Below are 15908 nucleotides of genomic sequence, written 5' to 3' on the forward strand. Positions count from 1 at the left end.
ACATCCTGTATTATACTCCAGAGCTGTACTCACTATTCTGCTGGTGGAGTCACTGTGTATATACATTACTTATCCTGTACTGATCCTGAGTTACATCCTGTATTATACTCCAGAGCTGCACTCATTATCTTGTCTTGATTTACAGCTTGAATTATGTGACCAGTATAGAAGTAGCAGTCCCACCCTGTCGTGGTGACTGAAGGGACCCTAACGCCCCTCTGCCACATAACAATACACAACTATTATAAATGGCATATGCTAGGGGCCCTGTACTAGATTTCTGCACTTTAAGTCCATTATCTGCATGTGGCAATGGAAAATGCTTTTTGACCCCACCAGCTGTTGGGCCTGGCACTCTCTGAATGCCCAACCACTCATTTTGCCCTTGGGAGGTACAATTGTAAAAATACCCATAGCCATTAGCTGGCGGGTGGACTCTGCCAGCTGATATATATTTCCATTAGTGTTCATATCAGTCATGTGCAATGTTCTTTACTGTATCTATATGTATATTTATACTCTACCATCCTACTTCTCACAGAGCCTCCAGTGAAGATCATAAACACCAGTGATGACACGGAACATAAATGTGTGAGTGGAGAACCCGTGGTGCTGAACTGTGAGCTGTCCAGAGAGAACGCCCGAGTGCGCTGGTACCGGGACGGGGTGAAGGTGGAGGAGAGCGAGAACATCAGGCTGGAATCAGATGGGAGACATCATAGATTGGTTATTACATGTGCCAAACCAGAGGACTCGGGAGAGTATGTCTGCGACACTGGAGATGACTCAGTCTTCTACAATGTGACGGTGACAGGTCAGTGACAAGTTCCAGAGCCTTTACACCTCTGTCTTCCTGAAACAATGAAGTAATTCCAGCCTCTATGAGTTTGGCTGGAGACCAAAGATAAAAATAGTGCCTGATACAAACAGCCCAACCATTAGGTATTAAGATAAGTACAAAAGAGGAGAGAACTTGAGAGGGTGAAGGATAAGACAACTGGATCTAGCTCAAGTTACCCCATTAACCTATCATCTGAATCGTGGAATAAAAAAAAAAAATCTTGTTATTTGTATAGCACCAACCTATTCTGCAGCGCTTTCAAGTAATTTATTTATTACCCCCCACCAAGCTGGGTGCTCATTTTACAGACCTTGGAAGGATGGAAGGCTGAGTCAACCTTGAGCCGGCTACCTGAACCATGTGGGGATTGTAGGTTGTAAGCGAGAGCATTCTCAAAAAGATTTTGACATAACAATCTCTACAATAATGATAAAGAATCATTTTGATTAATTAAAGGGGTTTTCTGGGACTCCAATAATGATGACCAATCCTAAGGTTAGCTCATCAATATCGGATCGGTGGAGGTCTGCCACTCAGGACCATCAGTGATCAGCTGTTTGAGGAGGCTGTTGTACTCGGGGGTGGGCCATGGCCTCTTTGCTGCTTATCAGGCACAGCACTGTACATTTCATAGTGGCGGTGACTGGTATTGCAGATCAATTGCTTTCACTTGACAAATGAATGTGATGCCACTAGCTTGAGAAGAGGCTGCAGCACTCAACTCAGCACTGCAGCCTCTTTAAACAGTTGTTCGGTAGGGATCCCGAGGGTTGGACCCCCATAGATTGGACAACCCCTTTGAAAGCATTTCCATTAGAAATTTCCAAAAAGTATCATTAAATTAGAAGTCATCAGAACCCCCTACATTTCCTGAAAAGTAATGTGATCCTTCCTGAAGAACATTTGTCATTAATTTTTTTTTCAGATCGCACCTTCATCCTGCAGATCATAGATGCTTCCTGGTGGTCATAGCTCCGCAGGTCACACACACGGATAGGTTATCAATGTTTTTTCCAGGAGAGCCCCTTTAATTAAAATCCATGTTCATTTTAATTAAAATGAATGGATCATAAATATTCAACCAGAATTGTATTCATAATTCAGCAGGTTTCTGAGTTATCACTTTACTGCATCCCCTGCTTGTTCAGTAAAAAAAATGAACAAACACTTGGGCCTCACTATATATCAAAAATAAGGAAGATATTGTAACAGTCACTTATAGGGTGTGCCCAGTTTAGAAAATTCACTTTTATACACCCTGTTAGGTAATTCTGAGTTAATACAGGAAGGTCCTCTATTCAGGATACACATTTGTTTGCCAGAGTGGAGAACAGTTATAAAGAGTGTCTCTCCCTGTGGAGCAGTAGTCTTGTCTTGTATTATACAGATACCCCCATTGGTACAAATGAATACTGTGTAATACTTCATTTTCCCTGTGGAGGTGCTGCAGGGAAATTTTACACTTAGTGCAGGTTTCCCACAGATTACACATGATTGCTGGAGGTCCCATGAGGGGAATACATTGTGATGAGCATATTGTCAAGGGACCTTTCTAATACATAGAGATTGCCTCCCTACACCGACTTCCTTTAGCTTTGAGTCCTGGTGCTTGGAATCTGTCAAGTGGGTCTTTCCTAGCTTAGTGAAAAAAGAAAAGTAAAAGTGTGATAGTCAGTGGGGCAACGACTGCAAAGCTATGCAGTTGGTCTTGCTGATCTAAAGACATGACAGGTCCTCTCTAACTGACCCTATCCAAGAGAGCATTCAACCTTGACTCAACAAACTGCATGGTCCTGCAGCTGTAATCTGGGGAAATCCAACAGGAAGTGTTCAATTTCCATGCAGCGCCACCACTGGTGTAACAATATGGTGCAGGTTCGGAGTCTCTTATTGTAACCCAAGCAGGCACGTAGCATAGTCAGAGGAAGCCAGAGGTCGGTAATGGAAAGTATCAGTTTGCAGTACAAAGGAGCAGGCACGTAGCATAGCCAGAGGAAGCCAGAGGTCATTAACTGGAAGTATCGGTTTGCAGTATGGAGGATCAGGCAGGCAGTGAAGCTAGACTATCGGTGGGGAGCACAATAATCATGCAATGCTGCAATGGAAGGGCCAGGCATATATAGGAAGTCCAATCAGGAGCAGGGCGGAGCCAAAACAGGAAGGCAAGAAGTGGATTTAACTGGAGCAAGGATTAGGCTATGATTCAGCAGAGGGGCTGTCCAGCAAGCTGAACAGCTCAATAGGTAGAGCTGCCGCCTGGAGCACGAAAGTTCTCAGGTTTGAGTCCTGACCACTGGAGAAATGAAGCATTACATGATTACCACTGAAATTAACAGACTGCCTGTATAATTTACAGAAGGGCCCGGTCCTTCAGAGAGAGAAAGTAGGAGAGATTTTCTTTGTTTGATTGAGGTCCCAAACCAGGGACCCCCTCGATGAATCCCCTAACAATGTATGTAAAAATGGGTTTTCTAAACCAGACAACCCCTCTAATAACTATCCTTATGCCTAAAGTCTAGTTATTATCACCATACATGCCATAAACTAGAACCCCTTGTTCCTTCTGCTGATGTTGTCCTCCTTCCCCCTCTTAGTCTTGTCTGTCTTCCTTAGAACCCGCTGTGAAAATAGTCAACACCAGTGATGATGTGGAGCACAAATTTGTGAGTGGTGAGAGCGTGGTCCTAAGCTGTGAGGTCTCCAGAGAGAATGCTCCTGTGAATTGGTACAAAGATGGCGTGGAGATACAGGAGAGCAACAACATCCGAATGGAGTCACATGGAAGGGAACGGAGGTTAATTATTTCTGCTGCAAGACCAGAAGACTCTGGAGAGTTTGTATGTGATGCTGGACAAGATTCCATCTTTTACCATGTGACTGTGACAGGTTAGTACCTACTATAGAGGTAGGTCACACAACTGACTATGGGATCTGTGGTAGTGGGGACCTGACACTGAACTGCTTGATGTGACAGTGTCATTGCAGCTACCACTAGAGGGAGCTCAATACATACAGAATTATACCACTCCACTGAGTTCAATACTAGTTAGCTCCACCTAGTGGTGGCTGTGTGCAGCCAGAAATATATCATTTATCAAGTCAGAAAAACAGAAGGCCCCCTAGAGAAGCCTTCCCATAGAAAACGCTACAACCAGTCTCAACCCAGCTAGCAGGGAATAATACGCAGCATCAATTGCACAACAAGTGGAGATAAGATAGACTTTAGATTTGCAGTTCCTTTAAATAGCTTCAGGCTATACTCTTGTATGATGATATTCTAAATCTTCTTTCTGTTCTATTATTCAGTATCATCTTTTCGCAAGCCCGGGATTTTTGTGGTTTTATAGTCAGTCGGTGGAATTCAGATTTTAGAGACCTTTTTATGATAAAAGATAAGGATCTAAATGTGTCAGCACAGTGTCAGTCAGTAGCCATGAAAGTGTCAATGATACCGGATGGGGAAATGCTTTGTATAAATCACTGACCATCTTCAGACGGAAAGGCATCTCAAAGTCACATCACTTGTTCATTTTCCCTTTGCAGATTGCGCCGTGTGGCTTCTAGCTGGAGATTATCTCCGGGAATGTATTCTCCAACATTATAATATGTCAGAAGAATAGGAAGAATTATGCGCTCTGAGGGATGCGGAGTACATAGAGTTTTAGGAAAAAGTTCTTCATCGCAGAATACATTATGTGATGGAAAGTTCTAGACTGGAACCAGAGCAGAGCGTGAGGACTTAAAAAAAAACAAAACTCCTTACTGTTCTGTATCATACGGCACAATGAAGGCCCGCTTCACACGACCGAGATTCGGGATTTGTGCGTTGCGAAAATGAATATGAACACCATTGTTTTGAATGGGGTCATACTTATGAGCGTTTTTATTCCCCACTTTGCATTCCCCGTGTACTATCTAGTCCTATCTTTGGGCGTGCCCTCGCATCACCCATTGTGTTCAATGGGGCCAGCGGCAGCATCGCATAACACGTTGATAGGTGCATGTGGTACGATGCGAGGTTTCCCCATTGGAAACAATGGGAGACACTCCGCCATTCTCCGCTGCAGCTGTCAGCTACGCCAAAGGATCGCTACTTCCCCAAAGTGATGCAAGGTGGTTTTGATACAAAAACGCCTGGCATCAATGGGCAAATTGCAGGTTGGCGAGCGCGATATCAGGCTGTGCTACATGGACCAATTTCACACTCTCCTCTGTGAAATTAGCCTAAGGGTTACTACCCACTACAGTTGTTTTTCACAGCGAAATTCGCAGCGTTTTTTTTCTGCAGGTGTCTATGGAACTTGTAATGTTAAAATTACGATTTCACGGTGAATTGCGATTTTGCGCGATCGCGATTTTAATATTGCAAGTCCCATAGACCCCTGCAGAAAAAAAAAAACGCTGCAAATTTCGCAGTGAAAAAAAACTGTAGTGGGTTGTCACCCTAAGGTTGACTTCACGCGAGCGAATGAAAACTCATTTGTGTTGCATTCTCAAAAAATTGACATTTTTTCATACAAGTGCAACTGTATGTGGTCCGTGTGCTCATTTTTTACTTTCATATGTCATTCGTTTGTATCATCTGCAAGAAAAACTGAAACAGGCCCCTATTTGTTTGCATCTCTTAGCAACGAATCCGTGAAATACAGACAGCACACGGGCAACGTCACCATTTTTTTGCATCGCAATTGACTTGAATGGGCAAATCTCGCCTGCAAGTCGGATCAAAATAGCGCTTGCTGCCTTTTTTTATCAGCAGATCTATGTGTCCGTGTGAAATCATACATTTGTTGCAATGTGGGTCTGGGGTCGGTTTTGGAGGGACTCGCCATAGGCCTATGTTAGGGCTTTCTTCTCCTCAGTTTCCTCCATATTCCTGGTATTCCCAGATTACCTTTGTCTGGACGAGCTGCAGCTCTTCTGGATGCAGCTATCAGAGCGCAGGCCGCAGTGCGCCTCACCGGATTCACCAGATAGACCATCTGCTGACAGGCCATGAATTGCGCTCGCCCACAGGGTCGGTGTTGTGCGGATCGGACAGATGATGAGGACTCAACGGCTCTCCGCATATTACTTACACAGTCTCAGTCGCTCAACGAATGGCAGGTGATCCAGTGGTAGCGGTAGGAAGCGTTGCTACCATGGCTTCTTTTGCTGATCCGTTTAGTCTTTTGTGAACACTGGACTCTGCAGTGATCCAGACTTGTAGCCTATTCTCCGCTGCACCTTCCACACCAATATTCATAGACAACCATCATTCATGTTCTGCTGCTTCTGCTACAAGCACTACAACTGCGTCACTCTACGTAGCGCCTCCCTGAGTTCCACTTCTGGGTACCTCTGGATCACCTGCTGCATGATATTTAAAGCAATATTAACATAAACTTTTGGAATAAGCATATCAACCAAAACCTCCTCTTATACATTAACTACTCTGGGTCCAAGTCTAGAAGTCCAAGTCTAGTCACAGATTGGTTATGTGTTCATGTGAGTTTGTTCTAATGGAGGCAAAACAATATAGTCTTTATGTATCCCAAGGGGCATCCATTTTGCCCCACCCTCCTGAAGTTAGTAGCAAAAACTCCTGCACAACATTTATCAGGATTTTCTGTCCCGTTAGATCCTCCAGTGAAAATTGTGAACACTGATGATGACGCAGAACACCGCCATGTTACTGGAGAGTGTGTGGAGCTGAGCTGTGAAGTGTCAAGGGTGAATGCTCTGGTGCACTGGTATAAGGATGGCGAGGAGCTGGAAGAAAGCGAAAACATCGCCATAGAGGTGGACGGTTGTCACCGTAGACTGATCATCCGATCTGCTCGAACCCAAGATTCAGGGGAGTTTGTGTGCGATGCCGGAGATGACTCTATTTTCTACAATGTATTTGTGAAAGGTCAGCCTCTTCCCACTCATAACTCTATTAGTACATTGCATATAGCCATTGACGAGTGATTGGATCATTGGTTAGCCGTACTAACCTGCGGTGTGTATCCTGTATGATACCTTCTATAAGAACCCCTGCCCTGCATGTAGAATTCCATATAGTGTCTAAATAATATTGTCACACAGCGATTACCACCATTCAGTGCCCAATAACCAGTCTACACAGTGCCACTCCAATAATATTACTTGACTGTTGGGGTTATACGGCAGACTGATTAAGCAGAACACTGCACAACTGTTGCAGTGAACCAAACTCTTTATTCAGTCCCTCAGTACCGGCTAAGTTGCAAACAGTGAGGGTGGACACCCACTGGCGTTTTTTTCTCCACTGCGATGCGAGATTAAAGTTAAAGTCTCGCATCGCAGTGCGAGAAAAAAAATCGGCATCATGCCGACATATCGCCAGTCCTTTCAATGAGGCCATCGGCAGCAGCGCTAGTCCCATTGAAAAGAGATGGAGAATGCCGGGGACTTCTGCCACCGCTGTCACAGCTGTCACAGCTGTGGCAGGAGTTTCCTTCATCCCCGCGGGGATGAAGGAATTCTCTGCCACAGCTGTCACAGCTGTGGCAGAAGTCCCCGGCATTCTATTCCATTGCTTTCAATAGCATCGGCACTGCTGCTGATCCCATTGAAAGCAATGGTTTCAGCCAAGCCCCCGCAGTAAGATTATCGGGGAAGGGCTTTTTATAAAACCCCGACTGCTGAAAGAGCTTAATAGCAGTGCCGGGGAGCCAGCAGGAGGACGCGGCTGAGAGCAGGAGAGGTGAGTATAATTAAAAAAAAAAAAAATTTCACACTTTTGGCAGATTATCGGGGAAGGGCTTATATTTCAAGCCCTTCCCCGATAATCATTCCACGGGGCTTGGCAGAAAGCAGTGGGCTAGAATGCCGCGGACTTCTGCCACAGCTGTCACAGCTGTAGCAGAAGTCCGCGGCATTCTCCCTATGTTTTCAATGGGGCTAGCGCTGCTGTCGCTGGCCCCATTGAAAACACTAGTGATATGCCGATCCTATACCGGCATCTTTCTTGCGCTGCGAGGCGAGAGTTTTCTCGCGCTCTCACAGCGCAAGAGAGAATATATTGCCAGTGGGTGTCCACCCTCAGGACGACCTTATTATGTCTCCGAAAATCAGGTACTGATTACCACATCAATCAACTCAGGTCTGGCGAGGTCCAATGTACTGATGGTACAGGGTGCTATCTAACCTAAGGTCGGCACTGCTTAGCTCTGTACGGTCTTGTAACCATGAGAATAACCCTTTTGCAGTCATACCAGTTGGAGACACCTCTTTTAAATGAATCTAGGGCCACCAACACCCACTTTTTATACTCTCACACAGAACCCTTCCTAGTTCAGACTAGCAGCTCCCATTCATCCCCAAAAGTGTTCATCTTCCCCAAATGCAGTGAACGGTTCTTTTAACCTTCAAGTTATCACCATACTGGGACAGAGACTCATTCACATTGATATCATCCCAGACCGCACCAGCACCTGCTCCAAGTAAACAGTAATTAAAAGTTTTAATGGATTGAAGCTAGAACCCCCCAAATAGCTATAACTAGGGAGAAGGCTTTCTCTTCACATCCCCCACACATACACTACTGTCTGCAATGAACACCAATTTATTTAAGCTGTTTTCTGTCATATCTTAGTACTTGAACACATGTAATCATGTAATGATCCTTTTCTCTGTAGACCCCCCTGTCAAGATAATAACCCCAAGTGGCACTAAGGAGTTGCTCAGTGGAGAGCGCCTGGAGCTGAGCTGTGAGGTGTCAAGAGAAAACGCCGAGGTCTACTGGTATAAGGATGACGAGGAGTTACAGGAAAGTGAGAATGTCATACTGGAGGCAGATGGTTGTCTCCACCGGTTGGTCATTCTCTCAGTACAGACGGCGGACTCCGGTGAATTTGTCTGTAATGCAATTGATGACTCCATCATCTTTAATGTGACTGTAACAGGTCAGTTTGCGAGAAATATATAAGTATAGTACTGTCAGGGATCTGCAGGTTGGGCATCAGGTAACCAGTACTCTATTCCAAAACCATCAAAGGTTAAAGTCGCACAGAAGGTGCAAGCAGCAAAGCTGCAGTGCTAATCATCATACTTTACCCACCAAAATAACTAATATCATGTGTCTGGGAATGGGCAGCCATGTAGCAGCTATAAGTTGAGGCCTAACCTACAAAGCTGTCTTACGTCATTACCCTTACTAAGCTCATGGTACTTCTCATTCTATGTCTAGATCCTCCGGTCAAGATCATAAACACAGATGATGACACAGAACATAAATGTGTGAGCGGAGAACCCGTGGTGCTGAGCTGTGAGCTGTCCAGAGAGAATGCCCATGTGCGATGGTACCGGGACGGGGTGGAGGTGGTGGAGAGCGAGAACATCAAAGTGGAGTCAGATGGGAGACATCATAGATTGGTTATGATGTGTACCAAACTGGAGGACTCGGGGGAGTATGTCTGCGACACTGGAGATGACTCGGTCTTCTACAGTGTGATGGTGACAGGTCAGTGACAACTGTAAATATAACATTTACTAGAAATATTTAATGTCTCTGTTGACTTCTTGAAGAATGGCCGCATGCTATATTATGGGGACTGGCACCACCATGGAGAATAGCCGCACAAAAACCACAATAGTGCTTTAGTCATGTTCTCATGCAGTGTTGGGCAAACTTTTGAAAAGTTCGATTCTGCTGGTTCACTGAACTGCAGCAAAAAGTTTGGGACCGTCTGAATTAGTTCGAACCAAACTGGAACTTTACCAATACCTCTAAAGCTGGTATGTAACACTGTCTAAGAGACATAAAACTCTTCCTCCTCAATGAATGTGCCTCAGTGGTTAGCACTGGGGTTCTAGGTTCCAATTTGACCAAGGGCAACATCTACATGTATGCTTGTGAGGGTTTCTACAAACATTCATACAAACTCCATGCAGATGTTGTCTTTGGTCAGATTTAAACCTACAACCCCACTGCTGCAAGGGCTAGAGCTAACCACTGTGCCACCATTATTCCTCCAGACAAGAGAGGAAGGAGGGAGAAGAGGAGAAATTTTAATGGGTTTGGCCGAAATGAACAGTCTGTGGTTCGAGTTTGACTGTTTTGGTTCGCTCAACACTATTCCAATATCAGTGCCCAAAAACAACTTCTATGGGAATTGCATCTTAGTTCCTCACTTCAGAACATGGAGAGGCAAGTGTTGTTACCTGCCAGCTACATATGTTCCAAAGCAGCAGCCACTTACAAACCCTTCCCTTTCCTGGGCAAAGTTCTCTGTAGCATTGACCTTATGAGTAAATAAAAATTGGATGGTTTTTTTTCTAGAGCCTCCGGTTAAGATCCTGAATGCGAATGATGACACAGATGAGAGGTGCTTTAGCGGAGAAGAGCTGGTATTGAGCTGCGAGGTGTCCCGGGAGAATGCCCCAGTCCGCTGGTATAAAGACGGGGAGAGAAAGGAAGAGAGTGAGAGAATCCGGCTGGAGTCTGATGGCAGATATCGCCGTCTGGTCATCCTCTGTGCACAGACACAAGATTCGGGGGAGTTTGTCTGTGATGCTGGAGATGACTCAATATTCTACAATGTGACTGTGACAGGTCAGGAAGCTTTATAACACATGGGGTCTCATGTACAAAAGGGACGTCCGTGCAGTTTGTGTAATATGCTGCAAGATTACAGGTAGTCGGTATTGCAAGTGGATAATCAATTTTTTCTTGGAATTGCACTATGTGTTCCCATAAGTATAATGGGGACAAACAGGCTAAACGTAAGGCTGCAATTTTTTTGCAATAGAGGTCAGGTAAGGTCAGGGCATACATGTCATACATGTGAACCAATCCATTGTTTTTGTGTCAATTGTGTAATTTGATGTAGTTTGCCAAAAAGTCATTGCCATTCTCAAAGACACAACTTGTACAGATATTGCATGTGTCATATAGTTGTGATTTCGCATTATGGGATAGATGAAAGTATGTGGTGTGCCCAAGGCAAAAAACAAGAGAGGGACTGCTCACCTATTCTTTGAAGGAGGGAAATCGATAGTAACGTTATCATAGGTGCCAAATAACAGAACCAAGAGCTTAGAAATTCATACATATTCAGGGAAAGTAGTTGAAACTGCACTTTTCTGAGGACCTACTTGAACCTACTTGGAACTTTACAACACTTGCCGTTCTCCAAAAATGGCCCAGTGACACTTCAGGCTCCAGAATAATGGCTCTATGACAGGTGTGGCTCTAAAAGAATAACACTTGGTGTTCTAGAACAATTGCTTAATGACACTTAGGTCTTCAGAACAATGGTTTAATGGCAGGTGAGGTTCTAGAACAAGAAGTTAAATGACACTTGATGCTCAAGGAGAACGGCTTAATAACATTTGGTATTCTAGAAAAATGGCTCAATGAACCTTTGAAGCTTGAGAACAATGGCTTAATGACTGGTGAGGTTCCGCAGGAGCAGGGAAGGAGGCGTCTGGCAGCACACTGACGTCACAGTGTGCACCTGAGTTAAGCACCAGCAGCAGCACCGAGCAGAGGAGGCGGAGGAGGAATAGCAGGTGGGGTTAAGTATATGGGCCTCTGAGGAAGGGGGTGCTATTACTACTGGGGCCTCTATAGGATGTCACTATTACCACTGAAGCCACTGTGGGGGTCACTGTTACAGCTGGGGCCGCTCTGAGGAGTCACTATTACCGCTGGGGCCGCTGTGAGGGGTCACTATTACCGCTGGGGCCGCTCTGGGGGGTCAATATTACCGCTGGGACCGCTCTGGGGGGGGGTCACTATTACTGCTGGGGCCGCTCTGGGGGGTCACTATTACCGCTGGGGGCCGTCCTGGGGGGTCACTATTACCACTGGTGCCACTCTGGGTGTGTCACTATCACCGCTGGGGCCACACTTGGAGGTCACTATTACCACTGGGGCTGCTCAGGGGGGGGGTCACTATTACCGCTAGGGCCACTCTGAAGGGGTCACTATTACCACCGGGGCCGCTCTGTGGGATGTCACTATTACCGCTGGGGCTGCTATTGGGGCGTCACTATCACCGCTGGGGCCGCTCTGTGGGATGTCACTATTACTGCTGGGGTCGCTCTTGGGGGGTCAATAATACCACTGGGGCTGCTCTGGTGGGTCACTATTAACACTGGGGCCGCACTTGGGGTCCCTATTACTACTGGGGCTGCTCTGGGGGTCACTATTACCGCTATGGCCACTCTAAAGGGGTCACTATTACCACCGGGGCCGCTCTGGGCGGTCACTATTACCGCTGGGGCTGCTCTTGGGGGTCATTATCACTGCTGGGATATGTTTAGACGAGGCGGAAATGCTGCAGAATGTCCTCAGTCAAAATCTGCCCCATGTCTATTTTGAAACAGCCTTGCCCTATTAAGAATGACGGAGGTAAAAATCATATGTTGTGATAAGCCCCGCCCCCTAACGTGTTCGCACTTTGCGATAAAGAAGTTGGTTTTGGGTTGCAGTTTGGGCACTCGGTTTCTAAAAGGTTGACCATCACTGCTCTAGAAGAATGACTCAGTGGCAATTAAGGCTTCAGAACAATGAGTTCGGTGACTCAGTAACACTTAGGACTATAGATAATGTCTCAATGACACTTGAGGTTCAAGAACAATGATTTAATAACGCTTGGGGCATGACATATGCAGCTCCAAACCAATGATTCACAGACATATAGGGCTCAAAAAAAATCACTGATTGACACTAATGGGCCATTTACACAGGACAATTATTGCTCAAGATTCATTCAAACAAACAAATGTGAGCAATAATTGTGAAGTGTAAATAAAACAAAAGACGCTTAATATTTGTTCGCAAGTCGTCACTGCTGACTTTCCGTTAGCATAAAAAGTATCAAAGGGAATGCTGGCTTCTGTATAGAAGGTGAAGTGCCGAGCAAGAAGCCAGCGATCCAGCGGCGACGTCTGTCTAAACGCTCTGCACAAGCGCTAAAGACCTTAGCGGAGATATCATTGTTTGTGCAGTCTGTAGCAAGGGGGGTACTCTTGCCTGGGGATCGCTGACCACTCCTACCAGAAATGGCGCACCACAAAGGTAAACATGGCTCATGGATAGCGTATCTCTTTGTCTGGCTCCTGCCAGCGTTTATTTTACAGCACGTCACAGCACAGCACAGCACATCACATCAGTAAGCACCCAACTTGGGTGGAAGTCGAGGGGCATCATCCCTGTCGGATTCTTGCCTTTTCCGGCCACCAGCTTGCAGCACCTTCCTATGCTGTGCTGGTCCTCTCTCCCTGTCTTTGGCAGGAACCGGCTTTTATCTGATTCCTGCGCCACCCCTTGGTTAACCCTCACACCAGAAGTCCTGTCTCTGGCCCTCTACAGGCCCTTCTGTGTACTGCACTGCTACAAGTCATTTAACCGACTGTCGTCCCGTTGAAAAGGACCACAGTGGTGCTCAAACACCTATGGCAAATATTAGCTAAATCTGCTCATTTCAGCCAAGCCGAATGTACATGTACATCGTGAGGACAGGAGTAATAGCCATTGGCCAAACAAATGTTTGGCCAACAGCTATCTAAGACATCTGACCACCTTTAGGGCTACTATGCCCTGACTGGCACATGGGGTTTGATGTACAGGGTGGAGCGCGGTAATTTGCTAATTTGGGAGTGAAATAAAAAAATAATGAACTTGTAAAAACTTTATTTTATATTTTATTTACATTGAACAGTAGTGGAATTTACAAATTGTTTGGTTTTAAATATTGTATCTGGCAAATGTTGACCTTCGCTATCCACACACTGCTGCATACGTTTTCTGAAGTTCTCATGCACTCTTTCAAGCATGTCGACTGGTATTCTGGCAATCTCAGCGTCAATATTGTTCCTTAGGTCTTCCAGGGTGTTGGGATGGTTGCAATACAGATGTTCGTCGTGTAACATAATCCCGTGCTGACAATTGTTGGACCACGCACATTTTATACGGGTGAAAATTCAGTTCACTATGAAGAATCCGGTGGAGAGAACGTCTTGAAATGCCAAGAGCAAGTGCTTGCTTCCGAGCAGAGCGTTTCGGAGATTGCAATACTGCTGCTCTAACTCGTTCGATGTTCGTAGCGAAGGTCAACATTTGCCAGATACAATATTTAAAACCAAATAATTTGTAAATTCCACTACTGTTCAATGTAAATAAAATATAAAATAAAGTTTTTACAAGTTCATTATTTTTTAATTTCACTCCCAAATTAGCAAATTACCGCGCTCCACCCTGTACAAGAATACATGATCTCTGAATCTAAAACTATGGCACAATGCTCTTGCTACCCCAAAACCATGGAATGACCACACTTGGTATGTGAGAACAATGGATATTGCTCAACATTAGAGATGAGCGAACGTACTCGTCCGAGCTTGATACTCGTTCGAGTATTAGCGTGTTCGAGATGATCGTTACTCGTAACGAGTACCACGCGATGTTCGGGTTACTTTCACTTTCATCTCTGAGACGTTAGCGCGCTTTTCTGGCCAATTGAAAGACAGGGAAGGCATTACAACTTCCCCCTGTGACGTTCAAGCCCTATACCACCCCCTGCAGTGAGTGGCTGGCGAGATCAGGTGTCACCCGCGGCTCGCCACAGATGCGTTGTGACATAGCTGAGGGAAAGTGCTATCGTGTTGGAGCTGCTATAGGGAGAGTGTTAGGAGTTATTGTAGGCTTCAAGAACCCTAACGGTCCTTCTTAGGGCCACATCTAACCGTGTGCAGTACTGTGGAGGCTGCTTTTTGCAGTGGTGCACATTTTTATTTTTTTTTGGTATATCGGCCATGCAGAGCATTGCGCCCTGCAGTAATACTCCAGGGACAGAAGTGCTTAGGCAGGGAGAGCGTTAGGAGTATTTTAGGCTTCAAGAACCCCAACGGTCCTTCTTAGGGCCACATCTAACCGTGTGCAGTACTGTGGAGGCTGCTTTTTGCAGTGTTGCACTTTTTTTTTTTTTTTTGGTATATCGGCCGTGCAGAGCATTGCGCCCTGCAGTAATACTCCAGGGACAGAAGTGGTGGTTAGGCAGGGACAGAAGACATATTAATATTATTGATTGAATATAGGCAGTGGGCCTTTGCTAAAAAAATTTGGGCAAAAAATCTATTTGGCCTGCCTGTCACTGTGCTCAGTGTTCTGGGTCTGTGTGTGCTGGGTGTAGTAGTTCTACAAAATCATACGCAGCCAGCTAAGTGTTACAGCAGGCTTGCGCCAAATTATTTCCTGGCTCTGTCTGGGCTCTGAAATCACCGCTGTGTTGCAGTTGACAGTGCAACACTCTGCAGTTCTGTGACATACCCTAGGGCCAGAAGTGTGGAGGCAGGGACAGAAGACATATTCATTGAATATAGGCAGTGTGCCTTTTCTAAAAAATATTGGTCAAAAAATCTATTTCGCCTGCCTGTGACTGTGCTCAGTGTTCTGGGTCTGACTGTGCTGGGTGTAGTAGTTCTACAAAATCATACGCAGCCAGCTAAGTGTTACAGCAGGCTTGCGCCAAATTATTTCCTGGCGTTCCGTAAGCGAAGTCAGCCTCCAACCACAGGCCAATAAGCGGCACATTTAATTACAGCGTTCTGTTTCTGCATTACTGGTAATACAGCATGCTGAGGGGTAGGGGTAGGCCTAGAGGACGTGGACGCGGCCGAGGACGCGGAGGCCCAAGTCAGGGTGTGGGTACAGGCCGAGCTCCTGATCCAGGTGTATCGCAGCCGACTGCTGCGGGATTAGGAGAGAGGCACGTTTCTGGCGTCCCCACATTCATCGCACAATTAATGGGTCCACGCGGTAGACCTTTATTAGAAAATGAGCAGTGTGAGCAGGTCCTGTCGTGGATGGCAGAAAGTGCTTCCAGCAATCTATCGTCCACCCACAGTTCTGCGCCGTCCACTGCTGCAACTCAGAATCCTCTGGCTGCTGCTCCTCCTTCCTCCCAGCCTCCTCACTCCATGAAAATGAGACATTCTGAGGAGCGGGCAGACTCCCAGGAACTGTTCTCTGGCCCCTGCTCAGATTGGGCAGCAGTGGTTCCTCTCCCACCAGAGGAGTTTATCGTCACTGATGCCCAACCATTGGAAAGTTCCC

At 45.8% G+C, this 15908-nt stretch overlaps 1 protein-coding gene across 2 annotated transcripts in view; it reads left to right on the forward strand.

Moving 5' to 3' along the window:
• Window positions 1-15908, forward strand: part of OBSL1 (obscurin like cytoskeletal adaptor 1) — a 98771-nt gene that overhangs the window by 39804 nt on the left and 43059 nt on the right. For both annotated transcript variants that reach the window (XM_066575529.1, XM_066575531.1), the window contains exons 7-12: window positions 542-814; window positions 3455-3727; window positions 6462-6734; window positions 8485-8751; window positions 9036-9308; window positions 10128-10400. In XM_066575529.1, coding sequence (XP_066431626.1) covers window positions 542-814; window positions 3455-3727; window positions 6462-6734; window positions 8485-8751; window positions 9036-9308; window positions 10128-10400 — 1632 coding nt within the window. The remainder of the gene's footprint in view (window positions 1-541; window positions 815-3454; window positions 3728-6461; window positions 6735-8484; window positions 8752-9035; window positions 9309-10127; window positions 10401-15908) is intronic.

Source organism: Eleutherodactylus coqui, chromosome 8 (assembly GCF_035609145.1).
Source record: "Eleutherodactylus coqui strain aEleCoq1 chromosome 8, aEleCoq1.hap1, whole genome shotgun sequence".
NCBI lineage: Eukaryota > Metazoa > Chordata > Amphibia > Anura > Eleutherodactylidae > Eleutherodactylus > Eleutherodactylus coqui.